This window comes from Chlamydomonas reinhardtii, chromosome 2, assembly GCF_000002595.2.
Source record: "Chlamydomonas reinhardtii strain CC-503 cw92 mt+ chromosome 2, whole genome shotgun sequence".
Lineage (NCBI taxonomy): Eukaryota > Viridiplantae > Chlorophyta > Chlorophyceae > Chlamydomonadales > Chlamydomonadaceae > Chlamydomonas > Chlamydomonas reinhardtii.
In genome coordinates this window covers 140,990-163,632 of record NC_057005.1, presented here as the reverse complement: position 1 = coordinate 163,632, position 22,643 = coordinate 140,990, and the positions used below count along the sequence as shown (strand labels likewise).

Below are 22,643 nucleotides of genomic sequence, written 5' to 3'. Positions count from 1 at the left end.
TATAGTACACAAGGCAGCACTGCAATTTCAACAGTGCGGGCTGCCTGTCCTTGCACTGCAGCTCTAACTGGCCGACAACTTCTCCGCGTCAGCTGGCAGCGTCCAGGGCAGCGTCCGCGCGTCAGTTCTACATCGCACGGAGCTTTCTGAGTTTATCTTTGCGCAGTATGTGCTTTTTGGGCACGCTGCGAGATCGCTGACGGCGGCGCAGGCACTTCGCCAACCAAGCGCGCGAGTAGGAAGGAGGGAGGAGGGGTGCGGGAGCAGCACCCGGCACCCGGCACCGTCACCTGCTGGCCGCACCTCGTTCCCATTGATGATGGGGCCAGAAGAGCGCCGACAGCATGCCCTTCTGCTCTGTGTTTGTGGCGTCTCTGTGGTAGTGAGCTACGCACACTTTGGTGAGCACCCTGGTGGCCCCTCACGCGTGTTCCAACTGCCGAACTGCCTGTACACATCGGTCCGACACACGACCAGCCGCCCATCAGCTGTCCACCCCTTTGTACGCCCGCGTGTGACCCTCCCCCCGTCGGTACTTCATACTTGTGGTTATCCACTCCGTTCTCCACTTGAACGGCTACCTCCACGAGCTAACCCCCCCCCATACTACTGATTCCATCACTCCGTTCTCCCTGAACGGCCCCACCCCCACCCCCACCTGCAGCCAAGGCGTACTGCGCCGGCCTGCCGCACAGTCTGCCCGACAGCTCCGCCCTGCTGCCGCGCTACCCATGCACCGGCTCCGTGTGGGTGCGTGCGGTGTTCCTGCTGCGGAACGCGCCCGCCACCATGCTGGAGCAGATGCAGCTCAAGGACACATGGTGGGGGCGAAGCGGGGTGGGTGGTGGGCGGGAGGGGGCCGGGGCGCGCGAGTGATACAGCCGGATACGCACCTGTGTGCTGCCGTGCTGGTGGGCGCATGGGGGTTGGGGCCGGGTCAGGGCGCCTTGCTGTAACGCTGGGGGCTGCACTCCTCAATTCGTCTCCTCCCACGATGACGCCGCCGCCTGGCGCCTGGCGCTGCAGGGTCAGCATCACCATGGCGCTCATGTGCGGGCGCCTGCCGCTGGTGCTGCTGCTGCCGCCGCGTGTGTATGACCCGCTGTCAGGTGCGCCCCCGCCCCGCCCCACTCCCATGCAGCAGAGCCCCGCACCCGCACCTGCACCGCACCCGCACCTGACCTCTCTTCTGGTGCCCGCTGCCACTGCCACTGCCACTGGCCCTCCCCCTGCCCCCTGCCCTCTAATGTAATGATGAATGTACCCCCCCCCTCCCCTGGCAGCCGCCCTCACCTACGGGGCGCGCGCCGTGACGGTGACGTGGCACCTGGCCCGCGGACCCCGCAGCCCGCTGTCGCCGCATGGCGTGTGGTACTTCGAGCACTTCCACCCGGTGAGCAGCTGCCGGGGCAGGGGCGCAGGGTGGCGCTGGCCAAGACTGCGCGGCACGGCAAGTGGGCATGCTGCTCGGTAGGGGCAGTCATGCGCACATGCCGCCGTCATCCCTGACCCGTGCCCGGCGCGTGCCCCCCCCCCCATGTGTTAAACCCCCCATGTGTGTGTGCCCTCCCTCCTGTGTGTGTTCCACCGCAGTGGATCGACCTCTTCATGTTCCTAACCACACCCGGGGTGAGTGCGAGAGAGGGGAGGCCCAGGCCTGACGCAGTGATGACGTGCCTCAACCCACTTGTTGGCTTGCAGCCTCTCATTGCCCTGCCCCGTGGGGCTGCTGCTCTCATGTGTGGTGCCAGTGCAACGCTGCGCCTGATCCTTACCGCCATTGTCTAACGTGTAATGCCTGGACCCCCCCCCCGCCCTGGCCCCCTTGCAACTCCCCCCCCCCTCCGCCCTGGCCCCCAGGCCCCCTCCGTGCTGGGCGAGGCGCTGTACGGGCTGCTCCACCTGGCGGCCCTGGGGGTGCTGGCGGCGGAGTGGGACACGCGGTACCCCGACCTGCCCATCGGCACACGCGTGCAGCTGCCCCGCCAGCTAGCCATACTGCTCACCTGCCTGGCAGTCACACACTGCACCAGCCAGCGCCGGCTGCTGCGGCGCCGCGGCCTCAGCGGGGGCGGCGGCGCGGACCCGCGCCAGCTGCAGCTCGGGCAGGGACAGCGGCGGCCGCGCTGCCAGCGGCTCGCCGCGCTGCTGGGGCTGCAGCTGGGCGGTGTGCGCGCGGGCAGCAGGCCTGGAGCCGCATCAGGCGCGGGCGGCAGCGCGGACGGGTCCATCAGCGGCGACCGCGCTGAGCCTGGGCACGTGGGCAAGGCGGCGGCGGATGCGGTTGACGGGCGTTCGCCAGGGGCGCGTGGCGCGTCCGAGCGGCCCGAGGGCGACCTGAAGGGCCACCGGCAGCAGTGGCGCCCGGAGGACCTGGCACGCAGCGGCGCTCCGTCGGCGGCGCCCGCCACTGCCGCGCTTGAAGTCGTGGCCGCTGAGGCACACGCTCTGCAGGAGCCTGCTGCTGGTGAGGCACCGCCTGCCGCCGCCACCGCCGCCGCCAGGTGGTCAGCCGGCCGGGGTGGTGGCCGGGGTGGCAGCGGCGGCGGCGGCGGCGGCGGCGGCGGCGGCGGCTCGGACAGCTGGTGCTCGTCACTGGACGGCACGCCGCCCGGCCGGGCCGCTCTGACAGAGGAGGAGGAGGAGGAGGAGGAGGAGGAGGAGGAGGAGGAGGAGGAGGAGGAGGAGGAGGAGGAGGAGGAGGAGGAGGAGGAGGAGAAGGAGAAGGAGGAGGAGGAGGCCGTGTTGGTTGGCGGCACTCACGACGGCGCGCCTCACGCTGAGGGGGTCGGGGACAGTACGGAGCAGCAGTCGCACCCGCCTGGGCCGCCTCCCTACACAGGCTGGACGGTGCGGGCGCGGCCCTTCCATTCGCTGCAGCTGCTGTCGGCCATGTCGCAGCCGGCGCCGGTGCACGACGTGGGGAGCAGGGACGTGGACTTGTACAGGGAGGGACTGGACACGGGGCCTGCGGCGGCGGGTGGCGGCGGTGGCCGCGCTGGTGCTGATGCTGCGGCGGGCGACCAGTCTGTCGCCGCCACCTCCGCTGCGGCGGCTGCCTCGCTGTCCGCCGTCCTGCAGCTGCAGCCGCTGGCGCGACGGGCCCCTGACCGCGCACTGCAGCCCTACACGCCCTTCCTCAACACCCGCACCTACTTCGCCAAGCTGCCCGGCTACGACCCCGCCCAGATCACGCCCGGCTACCAGCAGCGCTTGGCCCTGCTGCTGGCGGCTCTGGACGGCCGCGCGGGCAGCGCCGTGCGCGGCGGCGGCGGCCCCAGCGGCGGGGTCACGGGGGGCAGCCGCGACCGCGCGGGCTCCCGCCGCTTGGCGTCCGTGTCGGTGCGTGCGGGCTGCATCGAGCTGGTGCTGGAGGAGGAGCAGGCGTGCTGGGGAAGCGGCGTGGAGGAGAGCGACTTCGAGGCAGCCTGCGTCGCCGATGAGGAGTGCGATGACGAGGATGGCCACGGCGGAGCAGAGGGCAGCTGGTCCGCGTCGCCTGTGGAGGTGGCGGCCGCGGGTGGGGGCGGCACCCAGGCGGCGGCTGGTGGCGGCTCCGGGCCCAAGGACGGGGACGACGACGCGGCGGAGGCGGAGGCGGAGGCCCTATTGGCGGGGCGCACTAGGAGGGAGCAGCAGCAGCACCAGCAGCACCAGCAGCACCAGCAGCACCAGCAGCACCAGCAGCAGCAGCAGCAGCAGCACCAGCAGCAGCAGCTGGTACTCTTCGAAGGGCTGGGGGGCTTGCTGCTAGTGGACAGCGGCCGTCGTGTCGCGGACTGGAGTGCAGCGGCCGCCGGCAGCCGCAACACCAGTGGTGGTCCCAGCATGGCGCCGGGAGGCGAGCATGCCACTGACTCACAGGCGCGCGCCGCCCGCGGTCTTGGCCGCCGCCGCCGTGGCGGGCCCACCGGACTCAGCCCGGCGGACATACAGCACGCGCTGCAGCTGGTGCCCGCGGAGCAGGCAGCGGCGGCAGCACAGCAAATGGGCGGCAACCAAGTCAGCGGCGGTGGCGGCGGCGGCTACGCGGCTCGTGTCGGTCGCGTGGGGCCGGGCAGGGACACACAGTCCAGTGGCGGCCTCGCGTCGGCGTCGGCGTTGTGGCGCGGCCCTTGCCCGAAGGTCGTGTCTGTGCACCCGCGCGCGCTGGTAATGCCCATGCTCGCGGCTGCCGCAGGGGGGATCGCTTCCCCGCTGCCCGCCGCCGCCACCGAGTCCGTGCCGCCGCCGCCGCCACAGCAGCAGCAGCGGCGGCAGCAGGAGGAGCAGCTTGCGTCCCCGATGTTGCGCGTCGTGGTGTCTTGGACAGCACCGTCGCATGCGCCCTTCGACAGCGACGGTGGCGGCGCGGCCGCAGAGGAGGTCGACGATGTGGCGGCTGGCCTGGTGGCGGCGGCGGCCTCAGCAGCGGTGGCCCCCGGCAGCCCCCTGTCTCATCTGGAGGTGCTGGTGCGCTGCCGCACCGGGTACCTGCCCGTGGAGGTGCACTGCTGGAAGGAGGAGGGGGCGGCTGCGGAGTGGTGTGTGACGTACTGCGACATTTCGCTGCTGGCGCTGCCGACCGAGCCTGGCCTGCTGGTGGTGGGTGCTGCGTCCGGTGCCGCGGACACGACCTGGTGGTATCGCTGGTGTTGGTTAGCGTGCGCGTTGCAAGTGGCTATTGTGGCACGTGTGAGCTCCGGGGTTCTCATCACATTGCTTTGCCGGTCTGGTCCTTGCAGGTGGATGTGCGCTGGCGCGGCCAGCCCTACGCCGCGCTGCCGCTGGTGCTCATGACGGACGGCGCCGCGGCGGCGGAGCTGGCGGCTGTTGCATCCGCCTGGCCCCGCGCTCAGGGCGAGCTGCACGCCTTCATCCGCGACCTGGGCGCCTTTGAGCTGGAGGCCGCGGCGGCAGCAGCCGGAGCCGGCACAGCAGCTGCGGCGGCAGCGGCCGGCACGGCAGCAGCAGCAGCGGCTGGAGGCGGCGGTGGCGGTGGCGGCAGTCCACCTGTGCTGCTCCAGGACCCAGCAGCAGCGTGCAAGCCGCGGCCGCTGCTAGGCGAGCTGGCCTGCCACCTGGAGGCCTACACACGCACATGCGGCTGGCAGCGACTGGCCGGATACATACGAGCAGCCGCAGCCAGGGCCGCCGCAGCAGCAGCCACGGCAGCCTCTAGTGCGGCTGGGGCTGCTGCTGCGGCGGCTGCTGCTGGCGGTGGCGCTGCGCCTTGCCCCGGAGAGCCCCAGCCGGTGCCGGCGCGGGGCATGCCTGCAGCCGTGGCGCGCCTGCAGTTGGGCGCAAGGGTCTGCACTGGCGGGGACAGCAGCGCCGCCGGCCGCGACAGCGGTGCAGCGGCGGCACCGCTGTTGGCGCACACACCCTGCTGTGTGGTGGGCGGGGGCCGGGGCCGGCAGGTGGACGGCGCCGGGAGCGTGTCACACGCAGCTTTCGCCACTGGCGGAGGGGATGTCGGCGGCTTCTTATGTGGTCCCGCGCTACAACCCCAGCAGGTGCAACAGATACTGGTGCTAGGGACCGAGGTGACTGGCACAAGCGGCAGCGGCAGCCGTGACAGCGACAGCACACCTGCCGCCGCGAGCCCGACCTGCCAGCCAAGCGGCGGAGAGGAGGCGGACGCGGCTTCTGCCTACACTTGGACGGCGGGTGGCTGCGCAGGTGCAGCAGCGGCGGCGGCAGCGGCTGGAGTGGTGCCTGCCCAGATTTGTGCAGAGGCTGAGGCTGAGGCCCGGGAGTGGTCGTCGTACCAGCAGCGCTTCATGCTGACCCTGGGTCTGCCAATGTGAGTGCCAGTCGTCTGTGTGCCGGCACATGCCGTGCCCTACTATGCGTATCGTGTGTGTGTGTGTGTGTGTGTGTGTGTGTGTGTGTGCGTGCGTGCGTGCGTGTGTTTGTGTGTATGTGTGTGTGTGTGTGTGTGTGTGTGTTCATGGAAAAAGAAAGCGCGCACATGTGCGTGCATGTGTTGCGTATGCGACTGAATGGCCCAGACCATGCATGTGGAGTCGGTAAGCTGCACGCCACACAGGGCACTCCAAACAGCACACTGCTTGCGGGTGCTTACTGTATCCACATGGCCCTGCTTGCACTCTTCTTTTCTGTATTGCAAGCACGTGTACATACATGCGCCTGTTTCGGCTTTCTTTGACACCCATGTTCACACAAACATGACCCTGAGTGTCAACATCTGACCCGGGAACCTCCTGTCTGTCACACGCGTGACCCGCCCTCTCCCCGCTGCCACACGCGCAGCCGCATCGTTGAGTGCGCCATCATGGCCGCCACCCTGCTGCGCTGCCTGGTCATCGCCGACACCTCCTGCGGGCCGTCGCTAGGTGGGGCGCCGCGGGGGTGCACAGGGACAGGGACAGGGGGGGCGCGTGTGTGTACATGCACTTAATACAGGAGATGTGTGTATGTGTCTCTGTGGCAAGCGGGTAATCCATTTCACTCAGCTGGCGATGGGGTTGATGGTCGGCAGCTGGGTGCCAGGGCGGCCCCTACTCAGCAGTCAGCAGCAGTCTGTGCAGACACGGACACGGACACGGGCCATGCCGCGCCCCGCCTGGCCACACCACCCGCCCTCCCCTCCATCCCGCTCCCTGGCAGCGCTGGACCTGGTCGCCTTCAGCGGCGGCCTGCTGAGCTCGGCGCTGGGGCTGCTGCTGCCGCGGCCCGCCTGGGCGGGTCTGCAGCCGCGACTGCGCCTGCTGCAGTACGGCACCTACGCCGCCGCCAAGCTGGTGATCGCGGGCGGGGCGGTGGAGGTGCCGCGCGACAACGTGTTCATGTACACGGCCTCGGTGGCGGCGCTGCTGCATGAGGGCGTGGTGGTGCCAGGCTCGTGTCTGGTGGGTGCGGGGTCGTGGTGCCGGGTCAGGGAGCATGCGGCGCCGAGGGGAGGACAGCGCTGGCTGTTGCCTGAAGCGCGAGTGGTCGCGTGCGGCAACAGCAGTCGTGCCATAGCGGGGCCATACGCTCGGGCCTCAAGCCCCTGCCCTGTGTGTGTGTGTGTGTGTGTGTGTGTGTGTGTGTGTGTGTGTGTGTGTGTGTGTGTGTGCGCGTGTGTGTGTGCGTGATATTCCCTCCCTGACCGCTTGTGGCACGTTTCTGCCCCCTCCGCCCTGACCGCCCACACACGCAGCTGCCTACGCGCACGGCTCTGGTGCTGCTGCCGGCGCTGCACACCTTGACTGCCGCGCTGCTGATGGCGGTGCGGCCCGAGTTCGGCTGGCTGCGGGCGGCGCTGGTGGCGGCGCGGATCGCGCTGCTGGGCCTGTTGGTGAACGCGGCCTGCCACGCCTACATGCGAAACAGTTTCAAGCGCCAGTGGCGGCAGCAGCAGCACGGCGGGCAGCAGCAGCGGCAGCAGCAGCAAGAGCAGCAGCAGCAGCAGGTGGTGATGGGCAGTGGAGGTCGGTGGCTGGGGCTGAGAGGCAGTCCCGGCGCCAGTGGCGGCGTCCCGGACCAACGTGCCGGCATGAGGGGTGTGGCGGTGAGCGAGGCCTTTCGCAAGGAGAAAGATGCATGAAGTCGGCAAACATGCGCAAGCTCCCAGCTTTATGCTGTACTGACATCCATGCGCGCAAGTGAAACGTTTCATTTGGTCCCAGCGTACGGACGGCATTACTCGCATTGTTTGGAGATTAGGGGTACATGCCATGCACATGCTATACAGTTTTCAAGAGGTTGGAAGTTACTGCATTTGGTCATCAACGCATACAGTTGCATGACAGAAGTGCAGTGCATGTCAGCAACCTGCATAGGGTACATATGACTGCGGCTTTGCAGAAGGTGGGAACAAATGCACAAGTAACGGGTTCAGGTGTGAGCGTGAGTCCGATGCGGCAGTTGGACCTTACAAGTACTATGCAAAACGCTGAGGAAGTGGGGGGATCACCCATTGCGCACGGCCCCGTTGGTACCTGGGTGCGATTGGTGCGCAATAGTCAAGGTATCGTCGCCCAACCCAGAAATGCAGTGCGAGCTGTACGCATAACCTTCCGTCTCGAGTGGGGGATGCAGCATAGTGTGTGTGGCCCTCTGCGGCCAGTCGCGGGCCGGGCCGACCATCCGCGAAGGGTGTTGACGCAGGGAACACACAGGCAGACAATGCAGGTGCAGGTGGGCTGCAGCCTGCAGGTCGTGGCTGCAGGTGGAGCGAGTCACTGCAGCGCCGCTGGGATCGGCAGGCCGAGTGGCATTGCCGTTGGGGACAGTTCGGGAGGAGGCAGCAGGATTGAGGGCGGCGCGAGGGGACCCACTGCTGGCGTTGAGGGTGTTGGGTATCAGGCGGCGATGTGCACATGTGGTGCCGAGTATGTGAGCATAGCTATGGGCTTCACTAGAAAGGGCTTCAGAGTTTCAGTTCGCGGCCCCACCTCAACAATCTGCAACCCGGTTCACCAACCTCGTTCGTGACTGTATGCTCATCTCATCACCATCCACAAGCCGACTGAATGGCCATTCCAGGCCATTCAGTGAATCAATATGCCCGCACCACACGGCTGCAGCGCGTTGAAGCGAGGTGAGCCTGACCGCCCCCAACTCAGGCCTCTTGCCACAGTGACTTCACAGCCCACCCTTGCCAGCGGATGACTGGCAATGTCCGACCGGCGGCATCCGAAGCTCTCTCGCATTCGTTGCCTTCCCATACGGAGCAGCAATGTCCGCCTAGAACAGGCGATAACCGGACCGGTGTAAGAGGGCTACCAACAGCTCCTCACATCACGGACTAGGCTGGACGGCGTGGTCGGAATCCCCACACACCGCAACCAGACTTGTCACAGACTCCAATCGGCACATGTTACATGCGCATCACTACTGGTACGCAGAGTGGCCCGACCCGGGTGCTGCACGTTTGCGACATGAGGTGGAGAAGGGACATCCTTAGTGCAAAATCACATGGAAGGGACATCCTTAGTGCAAAATCATATGGACCCTTCCCATCTTCATGTTTCTCACTCACTAGGAACGGTTGGGCCCGGGCATATCCCCTCTCCACAGTGTATCAGCCACGGTACTGTTCGCCACCACCCTCCATTCAAACCAGGCCAACACCCTACACTAAGTCCCCACCACCACCACCCGTCCTCCAATCCAGAATCATAGGGTTGCGGGCGGGGTGCTGGCATCCCGCAGTGCCGCCGCTATGTCCGCCCAGCCGCCGCGGCCGGCCCGCCCCACCACCAGGCCGGACTCCGCCAGTGCGGCCGCAGCCGCCCGCAGCCAGGCCGACCCCGCCGCTACCGCCGCCCCCACGCCGGCGGCAGCGGTTGGCGATGCAGGTGGCCTGCTGGCTGTGGGGTGCGCCTGCTCCTGCGCCTGGTCCACGAGTGCCAGACGCTGTTGGGGAGAGTCCGGTGGGTTGGGGTGCGAGTGTCAAGGCTACTGCAATACACGCTGGCCCTTGAAAGCCAGTGTTGCGGGGAATCCGCATGACATCCGCGGAAGCAAGCACACCACCCCTGGTCCCCTAGGCCACCGATCCTAGACCCCAGTCCCTGGTCGCCTTGGCCGCGGCGTAACCACTCGGCGCACTCACCTCCTCGCACGCGCTGACACACACCAAAGCCGCTGCCGGCACTGCCGCAGCTGCCGTTGTGCCCGTCGCCCGCCTGCCATCTCGGCGCCACCGTGCAGCTGCGGCGCGCAGACCCCGCTGGCACTCCGCACCCGCGCGCTGCACCAGCCACAACCTGCTAGCGCCGCAGCCCCCTGCAGCACTGCTGCCGCCACTGGCCGCCACGGCCGTCAGCTCGGCTACAGCCTCCGACAGCGCCCGCAGCTGTGCCGTCGCCGCCGCGATGGCTGTAGCAGACGTTGACGCGGGCGCTGTCGGCAGTAGCATATGGCCGCTGGCAGCTAGAGATGCCAACCACGAGAGGCAAGCGCCGGCCAGGGCACTCGCAGACGACGGCGGTAGAATGTGGCAGTCCGCGCCGCTGCCACTAGCTGCCGGGGTGCTGGTGCTGGTGCTGGTGCCAGCCAAGGAGTGCCGCGTCAGAGCCAGCGTGGTGTGGAGCGCCGAGTGTGCGAGCTGCTGCAACGAGGAGGCGAAGCCACTGCCAGCCGCTGCGGCGCCGCCGTGAACAGCATTCAGCGCACCGGGAGCGGGCGGCAGCACCGGCGGGGGAGGCACGTAGCTGGACGCCAGGACCGCCTGGAGAGGGGTGGGTGGGGAAACACGCGTCATGCCGATGTCGCCAGCATAGAGGGCCTCCAAGGCTGCTGCTAGCTCTCCGTCTTGTCGTCCCCTCCCCGGGTTAGCCCTTCATGGAGAACGGAGTGGTAAATGGAGCGGAGATGCCGGCGGGCACAGCGGTTGCTCGTACGGCGGACTGTAACTGTAAGTGCATGTGTGTGTTGACACACACAGCCCTTAACACGCATTCGTTTCCGCTTTCAACTTCTGACCAAGAAGCAAGGACATTCGAACTACCTCCTGCCCCTGTATTACGGTACACGCACCTGCAGCCAGTCAATTAAGCCCGGCGCCGCTGGCCCGCCCTGCTGAGTCCCCGCCATCACATGCAACAGCCGCATCAGCACTGCAGGCGGCAGGGCCACCTGCCACAGCGGCGCCGCGCGCCACGTCGGCAGGACCGCGGCCAGCGCCGCCGCCAGCCGGCACACGCGCGCCGCCAGGCCGGTGTGACCGGCGCCCGCCGCCGCCGCCGCCGCCGCCGCAATGCGCGCCACCGCCGTGATGTAGGTCAGGACCGCGCCGTCGCCGTCGCCGCGGCGGAGGCACACGCGGCGGCGCACCAGGCCCTCCAGCGCCGACATGGCCTGATGGGCGGTGGCAGGGAGCGCCGGCGTGGCTGCGGCCGGGGCCGAGGCCGCTGCGGGCGTGCCGGAGTGCCTGCCGTGTGCCGCTCCAGCCGCTGTGGAGGAGGTGGTGTAGGGGTCTGCCGCCGTATCCACCACCAGACCCGCCAGCCACGACACCAGGCCTGAGCAGGGGCCAAATTGGGGTGCGGCAGGTTCCGGCATCAGGCATGCAGGACAACAACCAGCATGAACATGGCCGTTGTGGACCTTTCATCCGGATTTGCTAAGCCCACTGTAATGGCAGCTCAGCCGCGCAGGACCCCACGCACACAGCCGCACAGCCCACCTCCGTGCAGGACCAGGTGTCGACCCAGGGACGGCTGCTGCGCCAGAGCCGCCACCACGCACAGCGACAGCGGCGCCGAGGCAGCCGCCGCCGCGGGCCCCGACACCCCGCCGTCCTCGGCCGCAGCCCCGCCACCGCCTCCGCCTCCTCCGGCTCCGTCCACGGCCGCCGCCCGCGAGCCAGCCAGCGCCATGACCACCTCCGCCACAAACTTGCGCCGGCACAGGGTAGCGTCCAGGGGGCCCTTGAGGTTGTGGTGATGGAGGGGGGGGGCAACAATGCGGGATACGGGTCAGCGGGCTCACCACTATGTGCACATGTAGCGCACACGAGTACGCCCAATGAAGAAAGCATGGGCTGCAGACGCTGCGTAACCCTCTGATGTGGACTGCCTCGGCGTTCGCCCCCGCCCCTCACCAGCACAGACCAGCGCAGCAGCTGCAGCGCCCACACCGCCTCCTGCCGCTGCCCCGGCTGCCCAGCCGCCAGCACGCGGCCAAACAGCGGCGGCGCAGTCAGATCGAGTGCGGGGCGGCGGCCTACAAGTCGTGTGAGCGGCTTGTACAGCGGAGCCTGGGGGCACAGACACACACACGCGAGCACACGAACGTTTACATTCAACATAAAGAGCCGGTGTAGAGTTGGGGGAAGGGGGGAAGGGGCCGTGCAGAAGGCATCTTCGGCTGACAACACGATGAGGCACCCGACGTCACGTCTCATGCCATCGCCGTGGGCGTGAGACGCCTGAACCATTTTTTTACTGTGCACGTGCTGTCCTCAAGTGAGGACGACAAGCCCCATTGCCTCCCCCCACCCTGCCCCCTCCTGGCCCCACCTGCGGCTGCTGCATGACTGTGGCCGCCTCCGCCGCGAACAGCGCCGACGTGTGCGGCAGCTGCTGCAGCGGCGCAGTCACGCAGTTGCGCACGTGCGCCAGCAGAGCCTGGAGTGAGGCATGAGGGGGGACGATCAGCACTAGTGCGGTCAACATGACGGCGACTGCAATCCCCATGATTTCAGAGAGCTCTGCGACGGAACCAAAAAGTTGAGTTGGCATATCACAACTTGCAAACCCCACCAAATGCGCACCCTGCGCAGTCCCCACCTGCAACTGCGGCCGCTGACGGAAGTCTGTCACCGCACGAGCCGCGGGCGTAACCACCACGGCCACACCCGCTCCAGCGCCCGCCGCCGCCGAGCCCGCTCCTTTCCCGGTGCCGGCCGCCGCCGCCGCCGCCGCCGTGAGTCCATCCAGCTGCGCCGCCGCCGCCGCCAGCAGCTCGTAGGCCAGTGCCCTCAGGCCCAGGTCGGCTGCGGCCAGGCAGCGCAGGGCCAGCGCCAGCACGCCCCAGCCCGCCAGGTCCTGCACGGTGCCGGTGCCGGCGCGCAGGCAGCACACGCCAAAGGGCAGCAGCCAGGCGGGGTCGGCGCCCGCGGCCGCCAGCGCCGAACCCGCCTCGCCGCTGCCATCCACCGCGCCCGGCGCCGACCAGGTTGATGACGCTGGTGGCGCTGACGCCAGTGACCAGGGGTCGTCTTCATCAGCGGCCAGGGTGCGGCCAACAGGGAAGCGGACGCAGGCCATACCCAGCGCACGCGGCTCGGGCGCCGCGGCCTCCGCCAACGCGCGCGCCTGCAGCTCCCGCGCCGCCGCATCGCCAGGCCCCGCACCGCCAGGCCCCGCGTCGCCAGCCCCCGCACCGCCGGCTGCCTGCTGCAGGCGCTGGTGGTAGTAGCTCGCGGCGGCGCCCCACAGGAAGCCCGACCGCGCCAGTGGCCCCGCCAGCCGCCGGGCCGCCGCACTGGACTGCACGTAGGCGGCCACGTAGCCGCCCTGGGCGGTGGCGTCCATGTTGTCCATATCGACGTCGCCGCCACCAGCCGCCGCCGCCGCCGCCACGTCCGCCTCCGCCGCCTCCGCCAGCGCCGCCAGCTCGTCCAGCCGCAGCAGTACCCGCAGCACCGCGCGGTCGCCGCCCGCCAGTCCGCCGCCGTAGCCGCACTGCAGCAGCACAGCCAGAGCCCCCAGCACCCGCCGCTCCCCCGACCCCGACCGCCCGAACGGCCCCGCCGCCGCCGCCGCCGCCGCCTCATCAGCGGCGTCTTCCTGCTCCATGCCCTCTCCCGAGTGCGCTGCCTGGGGGTGCCTCATGCCGTACTCGTCGTACCAGTCATACGACAGCCGCATGTCCAGCAGCGTCTCCAGAAGTGTGGCCGTCTCCAGCCGTACAGCCTCCCGTACAGCGGCGGCGGCGTCAGGGGATGTGGGCGGCGAGGCGGTTGCCGCCGCTGCCGCTGTGTCCTGCAGCTCACCCAGCGGCAGCAGCGACACCAGCGGCAGCGGCAGCCGCTCCAGGGCCGCCGGCAGCGCCGCCGCCTCGGACCCGGATGCGTTGATCGAGGCGCCGCCGCCGGCAGCAGCCGCGTTTGAGAAGGTGGCTAGCAGGTGGCGGCTGGTGACCAGGGCCTCCAGCATCGCGCCCGCAGCAGCGGCGGCCCCCGGGTTCGGCACGATACCGTACGACAGCTGCAGCGGCGCGGCGGCCTCCGTCTCGGCGGCGGCTGGAGCGACCACCTCCACCTCCACAACCTCCGCCTCGCCCGCGTCTTCCTCCTCTTGCTCCTCAACGTCGTCTGCGCCCGCCACCTCGGCCAGTAGCTCCTCGCCCTCGTCCCAACCCTCGTCCTCCACCTCGCCCTCGGCCTCACCAGCGCCAGTGGCGTGCTGGGCGCCGCGGAGCTCATGCGCCTCCTCGTCAGCCTCCGTGCCGTCTTCCTCCTCCTCTTCACCCTCCTCCCCCTCCTCCTCCTCCTCCTCCTCTTCACCCTTCTCCTCCTCTTCACCCTCCTCCCCCTCCTCCTCGGAGCCGCTCAGCTCCATCTCCTCCCCTGCCGCCTCATGCCCGCCCTCTTCCTCGCCACCGTCGCTCTCACTGCCCTCGTCCCCACCCTCCGCCTCCTCCTCCGGCGCGGCCGCCAGCGGCAGCAGCGCCGCCAGCAGCCGCCGCAGGCACCTGAGCGCCGCCGGGTCGGCCGCGGCGTGCCGTACCGTGGCCGCCGCCAGCGGCTGTACGGCGGCGCACACGGCGGCGAAGGCGGGTGTGCGGCGGAGGTGGTCGGGGGTGTCAGCCAGCAGGTCACCCAGGCAGCCGTCCACACACGCCAGGCAGGCGGTCAGCAGCCGGCGCCTGCGGGGCAGCACATCCAAAGGGGGTGGGTGGGTTGGGAAGGTTGCAGGGGGCAGGAGGCCATGTAGCGTGTGGGAGCATCGCCAGTCAGCACCAACACCCCAGCTCCTGGACTCGACTGCATGCGGAGGCCTCAACGCAGTCAGGCACATTGGGTTGCGTGCACGTGCCTGTAGCCTGCAATGCCAGCGTCTCCATCTCCGTCGCCGTCGCTGCTTCCCGCCATTGCCGCTGCCGCTGCGCCTGTGCCGTGCCCCGACGGCAGCACGCCGCGCTCGTACAGCGCCGCAAGTGTGGCCGCCGCGCCGCCCAGCACCGACCCCACCGCCTCCAGGTCAGCCGCACAGCCCACCGCCCCGGCGCCGGCAGCGGCCGCACCCACACCGGCCCGCAGTAGTGCCTGCGCCAGCTGAAGCTGCTCGGGCGCACCGGCCAGTGGCGGCTGACCCGGCGGGTCGGGCTCCATGGGGTAGTGCGCGCCGGGTGGGTGCGGCAGTAGCTTGGGCAGCGTGCGCCGCAGCAGCGCCTGCGGCCCGTGGCAGTCCATGTCACCATTGGCGCTGCTACTGCTGCTACTGCCGTTCAGCAACAGCGCCGCCAGCAGCCGCATCGCGCCGCCTCGCAGCTGCCCGACTGCATCCGCCGGCATTCCCTCCTCGCCAGCCGCTTCAGCAGCCGCGCTGCCTTTGCTCTTCCGGCGATTGCTACTGCCATCGTCTGCTGCTGCGGCATTAGCAGCAGCGGCGTCCTTCCGCCGCTTCCGTGTGGCGTACGCCAGCAGCGCATCTCGGAACAGCACCAACACAGCGTCAGCCCCACCGGCAGTAGCGCCAGCCGCCGCTTTGCTACTGCCGCCACCAGCAACGGCGGCAGTCCCAGCCGCCAGCGCCAGGCCGGCATACACCTCTGCCGCTGGCAGCAGACGCGCCAGAGCCGTGCGCCGGCCCAGACCCGGCCGCCGCTGCTCCGCTGCCGCCACAGCGCCCGGCAGCGCCGCCGCAAATGCGCTGTGCAGCGCCGGTCGGCCGAGTGCCAGCGCCGCCGCCACGGCTGCAGCCGCATCGGCGCTCTCCGCCGCCAGGCCCACACACGCCGTCAGCGCCGCCGCACTCAGGCCGCACGCCAGGCTGGGCGCCGCGGGCCCACGCAGGCCAGCGGCCAGCGCTGCTGCGGCCGCCGCCTCCACCGATGCAGCAGCCGGCCCCAGCCTGCCTATGTCCCCAACCTCCTGCTGTCCTGCTGCTGCTGCTGCTGCTGCTGCTGCCGACGTGAGCACTTGCTGCACCGCATCAAACACACGTGCCAGCCGCTCCCGGTCTGTCGCCACCTGCCCCGAGCCGACAGCCGCAGCACCACTGCCCACACCGCCCACACCGCCCACACCTCCACCCTCAGCACCCCCAGCACCCCCAGCACCTCCACTCGGGCCGCCCAGCAGTGCGGCCGCGAGCTGCAGGGCCGGCACCAGCAGCGCCGCCCGCGCCACGCCGCCCGCGTCAGCGCCCACGCTTGCTGCCGGCCCCGCCCCTGCGCCCGCCTGCCTGCCGTCCTTCTTGCGCTTCCTGTCAGAGTGGGGCGCCTCTGCGGCCGCGCCGTTGCCGTTGCCGTTGCCGCAGCCTGGAGCCTCAGCGCCGTGGGCCTCAGGGCCGCCTGACACCACCGCGAGAAGGCGCTCCACCAGCGGCAGCAGCGCCCCGGAAGTGGCGACCGCCGCGCACCTCAGCAGTGGCGTGAGCGCCTCGACCTCCGCGGCAGTCGCCTCCACCGCTGCCTCTCCAGCTGCCCCAGTGCCTACCCCCTGCAGCATTGCCAGCAGTGCAGCGGCCGCGGCCTCCACATGCAGCCGGCACACGGCAGACAGCGCCGCCCACACCGCGCTGGCGCCGGCGGACCGCGGCGCCGCCTCCGCCAGTAGCGCCACCGCCTGCTGCCGCACCGCCGCCGTCAGCTTCGAGGCCCTCGTGGACAGGGGGGAGGGCAAAGAGGAGTGGGAGGAGGAGGGCGCCAGCGCCAGTGCCAGCAGCGGCGATCCCAGCACGTGGCACAGCGCACCGGCCGCGCGTGCAGGCGCAACCGCAGTGCTGCCAGCAGCGTCGCCGGCTGGTGCGTGAAGAGTGTGATGCGGAGCTGCTGACGACGCCGGTACCCGCGGCAGCAGTGGCCGCAGCAGCCCCCGGAACACCGCAGCCGCGGCGCCGGCGTCTGGCAGCAGCGGCAACCAGAACGCCGTACTCCGCGCCGCCGCCAGCAGCGCCGCTGGAGCAACCGCAGCTGCTGAGGTCGCAGCGGCAGCGGCAGCCGCTGCAGCCTTGCGCAGGGGCCGCGCCGCCCTAAACTCAACTTGCAGCACCAGCGCCTGAACAAGCTGACTGTCCCAAGGACCGGCAGTAGCAGTCAGGGTGTGCAGGGGCGGCAGCAGCGCCACCGCGGCCGTAGCAGCAGCGTGCTCGCCCTCCTGCTCGTCCTCAGCCGCAGCCGCCACCACCTCCGCGGGCCCGGCACAGTGCGACAGCAACGGCTTGGCCAGCGCCCACGTCCACAGCTGCGCCACCACCACCTCCCTGGCTGCAGCAGCGGCGGCGGCGGCCTCGGGGGCACTCCTGTGCTGGGGGCTTTCGGCGGCGCCTTCCGTCAGCCGCCGCGCCGCCTGTTGCAGCGCCCACGCTGCCGCCTGAGCCGCCTCCTTCGGCCCACTGCAATGCCGCAGCAGCAGTTCCGCCGCTGCGGCTGCGGCGCCGTCCAGCGCAGCGCTCGCGGCCTCTGACCGGACCGCTCCCAGGCTCTCAGCTGCCGGGCTGTGGCCGCCGCCGCTCGCTGCGTTGCGCTTTGCCGCCTTCCTGGCTGCCTTGACCAGCGTCTTGATGTGGGACTTGAGCTCCTCCCGCGCTGCCGCCCCCGCTGGCTCGCCAGCCGCCTCCGCCACACGGACCTGCAGCCGCCCCACAGCCCCCGCAGCGGCCCCATCACCGCCGCCCACCTCGCCCACAGCCGCGGGCGCCGACTGCCGCCGCTTCTTGGCGGGTGGCTGTGCCCCTGCAGCTGCACCAGCGCCCTCTGCAGGTGATGATGCTGCCGTCCCTGCTGCGTGCGCGAAGGCGCGGTGGGCAGCACAGCACTGCACCGCCCACTCATACAGCGACCGCACCGGCCCGCCCTCAGCCGGCAGGGTCAGGACAGCAGCGGCCTCATCAGAGCTACCGGCGCCTCCACCCGCCGTTGCAGCGTTGGGCTCTGCCTTCTTGGGCCTCTTGCCGCCCGCGCCCGCCGCCCCATCCGCAGCCGCTGTAGCGCCCTCCGTGGCAGCAGCGGCGGCAGTAGCAGCCTCAGCCGCCAGCGCGCGCTCGATGACGCGCGCCAGCACAGCGGGATCGGCCTGCAGCTGCAGCAGCAGGTGTAGCACACGCGCCACGTAGGCAGCTACAGCCGCGCGGTCCGCCTCGCCGCCAGCTCGTGTGGAGCGCAGCAGGCGCAGGCAGTTGCGCAGCGCCAGGGCTGGCAGCGCGCTGAATGTGCTGCCTGCTACTGCCGAAGGTGCGGCTGCTGCGGCTGTGTCTGCAGCGGCAGTAGCGGCAGCAGGTCGCGGCTGTAGCCAGCCCTGAGTCAGCTCGTAGCCGTCCTGCGGGCGGCGGCTGGCGCCCACCAGCACGTCAGCCAGGAAGGCACACGCCGCCTCACACGCCCGGTGGGTTGCGGGGGCGACTGCCGCCTGCGCCTGCGGCTCGGCCTGCGCCTCCCCCGCTTTGGCGCCGGCTGAATCAGCCTCAGCACCCGCAGGCCTGGGCACGGAACTCGGCAGTAGCCACAGCCACGTGCGGACCTCCAGCTCCTCCCAGCCCGCTACTGCCGCTGTCGACACGGCTGCCGCGGTGGACACGGCTGCGGCGGTGGCGGCTGGATCTGCAGCTGCGAGCACCGGAGGCGGCCGCGGTGCCACAGGGGTGCACGGAGTGGCCAGGGCACGAGTCCGGCGAATGAGGATGTCCGCTGCACACATGGAGAACAACATGATTAAAAGGGTCAGGAGTGAGAAGGGAAGTCGTAAGGTCCAATCATACAAGCCGCTGGACATGCATAGCAACTTTTTCACGTGCCCCAGCCAGAACTTTCTTCCCACTCACCTGCAGCAGACCTGACCGAGGGAGAGGCAGCGCGTGTGAGCAGCCGCAGCAGCGGCAGCAGCAGCGCCGAGCTGAGGGGAGCCAGCGAGGCAGCGGCGGCTGCGGCGGCTGCAGCTGCCACCCCGTCAGCAGAGCTGCTGCTGCCGTCGCCGTCCCCGTCTGCTACAGCCGCGCCCAGCACCCGCAGCAGCGCCAGCTGGTGGGGCTCGCCCAGGGCCAACACGTCCTGCCGTGTGCGTTTGGTGGTGGTGGTAGTGGGGGTTATGTGTCCGGGCCCAACGAAAAAGAGAGAGTGTATGTTTGTGTGTGTGTGTGTGGGGGGGGAGTTTGCAAGGATTTATAGGAAAGCGGGGGAGGGGGGGGGGTAATGTGCCCAGGCCCAACGAAAAACCCCATCACCGGGGGAGCACGTGCAAGGTGACCATGTCAGTGATGAGTAGCAAAGTGGTCGAGCTCGAGCAGAGCGTGGCCCGGGACACCTCTGGTGATGAGGTCCGGCTAGATGGCTCCCCCGCACGATACTGTGCCTCTGCAATGCCTTCCCTTGACCGCTCTGGCTCCATCCCACCCCAGCGCCTCCGCTGCCGCACCCGGCCTCCGCATCCAGCCAGCCAGTCAGCCCGCCTGCCACTCACCGCGGGTATGAGCTTGACTGGGTCAAACCTCGCCTCCGCCGCCGCGTCCGGCAGCAGCAACACATAGTCCGCACACACGCCCAGCAGCCGCACCAGCACCGCACCCCGCACCGCCGCCGGCTGCTCCGCCGCCTCCGCACCAAACACCGCCGCCAGCAGCTCCTGCCGCACCGCCTGCGCGTCACTGCCCTCCTCCCCGTCCTCGCCCTCCTCATCCTCCGTGTCAGCCTCCGCATCAGGCGCCTGCGCTCCTGCCCCCACGTCCATGTCCATGTCCACATCGCCCTTGGCCTCCTTCTTTTGCCGCGGCCGCTGATTCTCCGGCCCCTTCGACTTGTGGCTTGCGGACTTGGGGCCGTCCTGCCCACCGGCCGCGGCCGCCGCGCCGTCCGCCGCCTGCTGCTCCCTGTCCACAGCCGTGTGCAGCGCCAGCAGCGTCTGCAGGTCGGGCAGCCGGGACCGCAGCGCGCCGCGCAGCCGCCGGTGGAATGCCGACCAGGCGCCCACCACCACCGCCGCTGAGGAAGCCGCCGTCACATCGCCACCAGCACCAGCGGCGGCAGCAGCGGCGGCGGCAGCAGCAGTAGCAGCCCGCCCGGCTGCTACTGCCGCCGTCAGCGGCTGTAGCGCCCTGGCCACTGCCGCCAGGGCGTCCAGGCTGAGAGCGCGGACCACATCGCGGCTGTGCTGCACGCCGCGGGACAGCACGGCCTGTGTGGAGGAGGTATGGAGGGCGGTTGCATGGTACGGTGAGGAAGTAGAGCACCAAGGCGGTGGAGGCGGCAGTCGCAACTGCGGCAGCAGCGGCACAGCAACGCAACACGAATACATAGATAGCACACTACGTTGACACAGGGGGACAGACAGATGCCTCCCTCACTTTGGACAGCGCAGGTGGAAGGCAGCAGCGCAGGTGCGCGCGGACCAACGGCGAGTCAAACGAGGGCGGCGGCGCCCCGGCGGCGGCGGCGGCCTCCAGACGCGCCACCAGCGGCGACGGCGCCGCCGCCACGGCCGCCGTCAGTCGCGCCGCCAGCGTCATTGCCGCCACCCACCTGGAGCCCACCTGCAGAGTGTGGAGGAGGGAGGCAGCAGCATACCACAAACACAGCGGGATCTAGAGGTACTGGCCGGCAAGTCGTCACTGACACAAGCTAACCCTGCAAAATTCCCTCTGCCCACTCTCACTGCCGCGCCCATCCGCCCGCCCTTGTTCCCCTCTCTTCCCCTCTCGCCCCCCTACCCTGGGCTGCAGGTCGTAGGGCAGGGAGCTGGCGAACTCGGCCGCCAGCCAGGGCCGCCGCGCCGCCACCTCCACCAGCAGCCGGCCGTGTCGCGACCGCTCCAGGGGCCGCAGCCGGGGGAACAGCCGCAGCACGCGCTTCACGCCCGGGCCGTGCTGCCGGCCCGCGTCTGGATCCAGCCCGGCGTCGGCGGCGGCAGCGGCCCCTGCGTCACCGCTGCTGCCGGCAACAGCGCCGCCACCCGGCCCGTGTGTGACGAGGCCGTTGGCCGGGTCCGTGCACAACATGACCAGCACCTCCAGTGCCGCCTCAGCCACAGTGGCCGCCGTCACCGTCGCACCCCCGGCCTGCGCGCCCTCCTCCCCCTCCTCCTCCTCCCCCTTCCCCTCCTCCGCCGCCTCCGCCGCCTGCTCAGCACCCGCGCCCGCCACTGGGTCGTCGCTGCTGCCCGCCACGTCCGCCAGAGCCGCCAGCGCGGAGTCCCCGAACGGCTCCGCACGCAGCCGCGGCGGCAAGCCACCAGCACCGGCACCGGCACCACCACCGGGGCCGCCCCTACCCTGCTGCGCCCCAGGCGGCGGCGCCAGCACTCGTCTGGCCAGCACCGCCAGTGTGTCCAGCGCCTCAGCGGGGGGGTCGGCCGCCAGGTGGTGCAGCAGCCCGCCCAGCAGCGGCCGCAGAGGCAGCAGCCGGGCCAGAGTGGCGTGGTCGGCGGCGGCCAGCAGCGCGCGCACCAGGCCCACGAACATGGCGCGGCGGGGGCGAGACAGCACATTGGCGTGGCGCCAGGAGGCGGCGGTGCTCAGGCGGGAGGGGCCGGAGCGCGCGCTGCCGCCCGCCGCCACCTGCTGCTGCTGCTGCTGCGCCTTCTGCTTGTCATCCAGTGGGCGCTCCCTGTGCATATGTGCGGTGCGTGATGAGTCAGCTGTCTGCGTCCGCGGTGACTGCGGTACTTGGACTTTGATCCCGTAATTCGCCCTCGCATGGGCTTCATCCTCTCCGGTCCGCCCCTCCTAACGGTCAGCCCCTGCGGCGAGGAGCCTCTTCAGCCCGCCCTTGTGCAACACACCCCGGGCAGACGCGCACACGCACACATACATACACACACGCGCTTCACCCCACCTGTAGGGCCTGCATATGCGTGTCAGTGCCGGCAGCGACCAGTCAAACGCCGCCACCAGGTCGCGCACCGCGCCGCCCTGCGCCGCCACCGCCGCCAGCAGCGCCAGAGCGGCGTTGCACAGCGCCGCGTGCTCCGACCCCAGGCAGTGGTACAGCGACTTGAGCCGCCGCGGGCTCAGCACCTGACCCACAATCGCCGACTGGGCTGCGGACACGGTGGCGCGCTCCGACCGAGCGTCCGAGCCCACGTGGCCTGCAGCTGCGGCGGTGGCCGCAGCGCTGGTGCCACCGCCGCGTCGCTGGTTCGTGTGTGGGTCAGAACGTCCAGAGGTGGAGGGGCCTTCCTTGACTCCGTCAGCCTCAGCTGCTGCCGCTGCTGGTGGTGGTGACTCGGCAGCCAGGATGTTGGTCATGAGCAGCAGCAGCTGCGGCAGCACCTTTGCGTCCTTGATGCTGCTCTGAGCCTCCCACAGCGCCACCAGCTCGGCACAGGCGGGTGAGGCGCGGAGGTAGGACACCAGCGCCGACCAGCCCACACCGCCAGGCCGCTGGATGGCCCCGCGGAGCGCCTTGAGACCTGCGGGAGAAAAGGTGCGGTCAGTGCCGCCTCAAGGTGGGCTGAGGCAAGACGGGGTTTGACTGGTGCATGCTTTATTGGCTACCGGGCATTATGCATATCCTTATTCATGAAATGTACATACTATTTCACATCTCAGTTTTCGCGCAGCGGGGCCTCCCGACCCAAGGCCGGGAGTTTATACTGTTGAGTTCGCTTGCTCACCCGAAAGGCAAACATCGAGCTCGCGTGTTGCTCTCAACGCCTCAATTGTTTTCTGTAGATTAAATTCCTGCTGCGCCACCGCCGCCATAATTTCCCGACAGAAGCCCCGACGGCACCTTATTCCAATCTATAGATACGTTTGAATCATAGGACGAGTGCTTGGATTGTAGCACATGTCCTGTATTGCAATCAACCGACAATGTTCAGCTGCATCGACACTGGCGTCAAACTCCGCTCGTCAGTAGCTTGCCGGTCGGAGTGGTTGCACAAATTTGACCTGTGCGGGAATGTCAGTGGGCACATTGCTCTGAGGTGGCATTGCGGCGTGGCAGGCATGCACGGCACATACACAATCGCGACCAGGCACCCACGCATTCGCCGCGCGCGCTCGACAACCTGGTCATGTCGCGTGGTGCAAGGGCCAATTCACAGT

General features: G+C 69.7%; 2 protein-coding genes across 2 annotated transcripts; one reads left to right on the top strand and one right to left on the bottom strand.

The window, feature by feature from the left end:
• Positions 1 to 7: 7 nt before the first annotated feature.
• CHLRE_02g074350v5 (uncharacterized protein) lies at positions 8 to 8,353 on the top strand. Its single transcript, XM_043059112.1, has 10 exons — positions 8 to 401; positions 665 to 821; positions 1,027 to 1,109; positions 1,284 to 1,393; positions 1,594 to 1,629; positions 1,861 to 4,584; positions 4,725 to 5,785; positions 6,256 to 6,338; positions 6,613 to 6,854; positions 7,148 to 8,353. Exons 1-10 carry the CDS (start codon positions 320 to 322, stop codon positions 7,532 to 7,534), a joined length of 4,965 nt encoding a protein of 1,654 aa, XP_042926746.1. The 5' UTR covers positions 8 to 319; the 3' UTR covers positions 7,535 to 8,353.
• A 2-nt stretch (positions 8,354 to 8,355) lies between these two features.
• On the bottom strand, positions 8,356 to 22,467 carry CHLRE_02g074300v5 (uncharacterized protein). Its single transcript, XM_043059111.1, has 14 exons — positions 22,211 to 22,467; positions 21,430 to 22,006; positions 20,307 to 21,201; positions 19,944 to 20,129; positions 19,064 to 19,774; positions 18,429 to 18,654; positions 14,481 to 18,294; positions 12,228 to 14,310; positions 11,958 to 12,065; positions 11,540 to 11,695; positions 11,123 to 11,366; positions 10,474 to 10,958; positions 9,548 to 10,165; positions 8,356 to 9,348 (listed from the first exon to the last, which is right to left on the bottom strand). The coding sequence occupies exons 1-14, from the start codon at positions 22,296 to 22,298 to the stop codon at positions 9,109 to 9,111; spliced, it is 10,431 nt and encodes a 3,476-aa protein (XP_042926745.1). The 5' UTR covers positions 22,299 to 22,467; the 3' UTR covers positions 8,356 to 9,108.
• Between the last annotated feature and the right edge of the window lie 176 nt (positions 22,468 to 22,643).

What these genes read in the sequence shown, in the direction of transcription:
- CHLRE_02g074300v5 (XM_043059111.1), bottom strand. Translation starts at nt 22,298, where the DNA reads ATGGCGGCGGTGGCGCAGCAGGAATTTAATCTACAGAAAACAATTGAG. An exon ending in CAGTCATGCAGCAGCCGCAG is followed by an intron (nt 11,696 to 11,957) that starts GTGGGGCCAGGA and finishes CTGTGCCCCCAG; the next exon opens with GCTCCGCTGTACAAGCCGCT. An exon ending in TGCTGCGCTGGTCTGTGCTG is followed by an intron (nt 11,367 to 11,539) that starts GTGAGGGGCGGG and finishes CACAACCTCAAG; the next exon opens with GGCCCCCTGGACGCTACCCT.
- CHLRE_02g074350v5 (XM_043059112.1), top strand. Translation starts at nt 320, where the DNA reads ATGGGGCCAGAAGAGCGCCGACAGCATGCCCTTCTGCTCTGTGTTTGT. An exon ending in ACTTCGAGCACTTCCACCCG is followed by an intron (nt 1,394 to 1,593) that starts GTGAGCAGCTGC and finishes GTTCCACCGCAG; the next exon opens with TGGATCGACCTCTTCATGTT. An exon ending in TGTTCCTAACCACACCCGGG is followed by an intron (nt 1,630 to 1,860) that starts GTGAGTGCGAGA and finishes CCTGGCCCCCAG; the next exon opens with GCCCCCTCCGTGCTGGGCGA.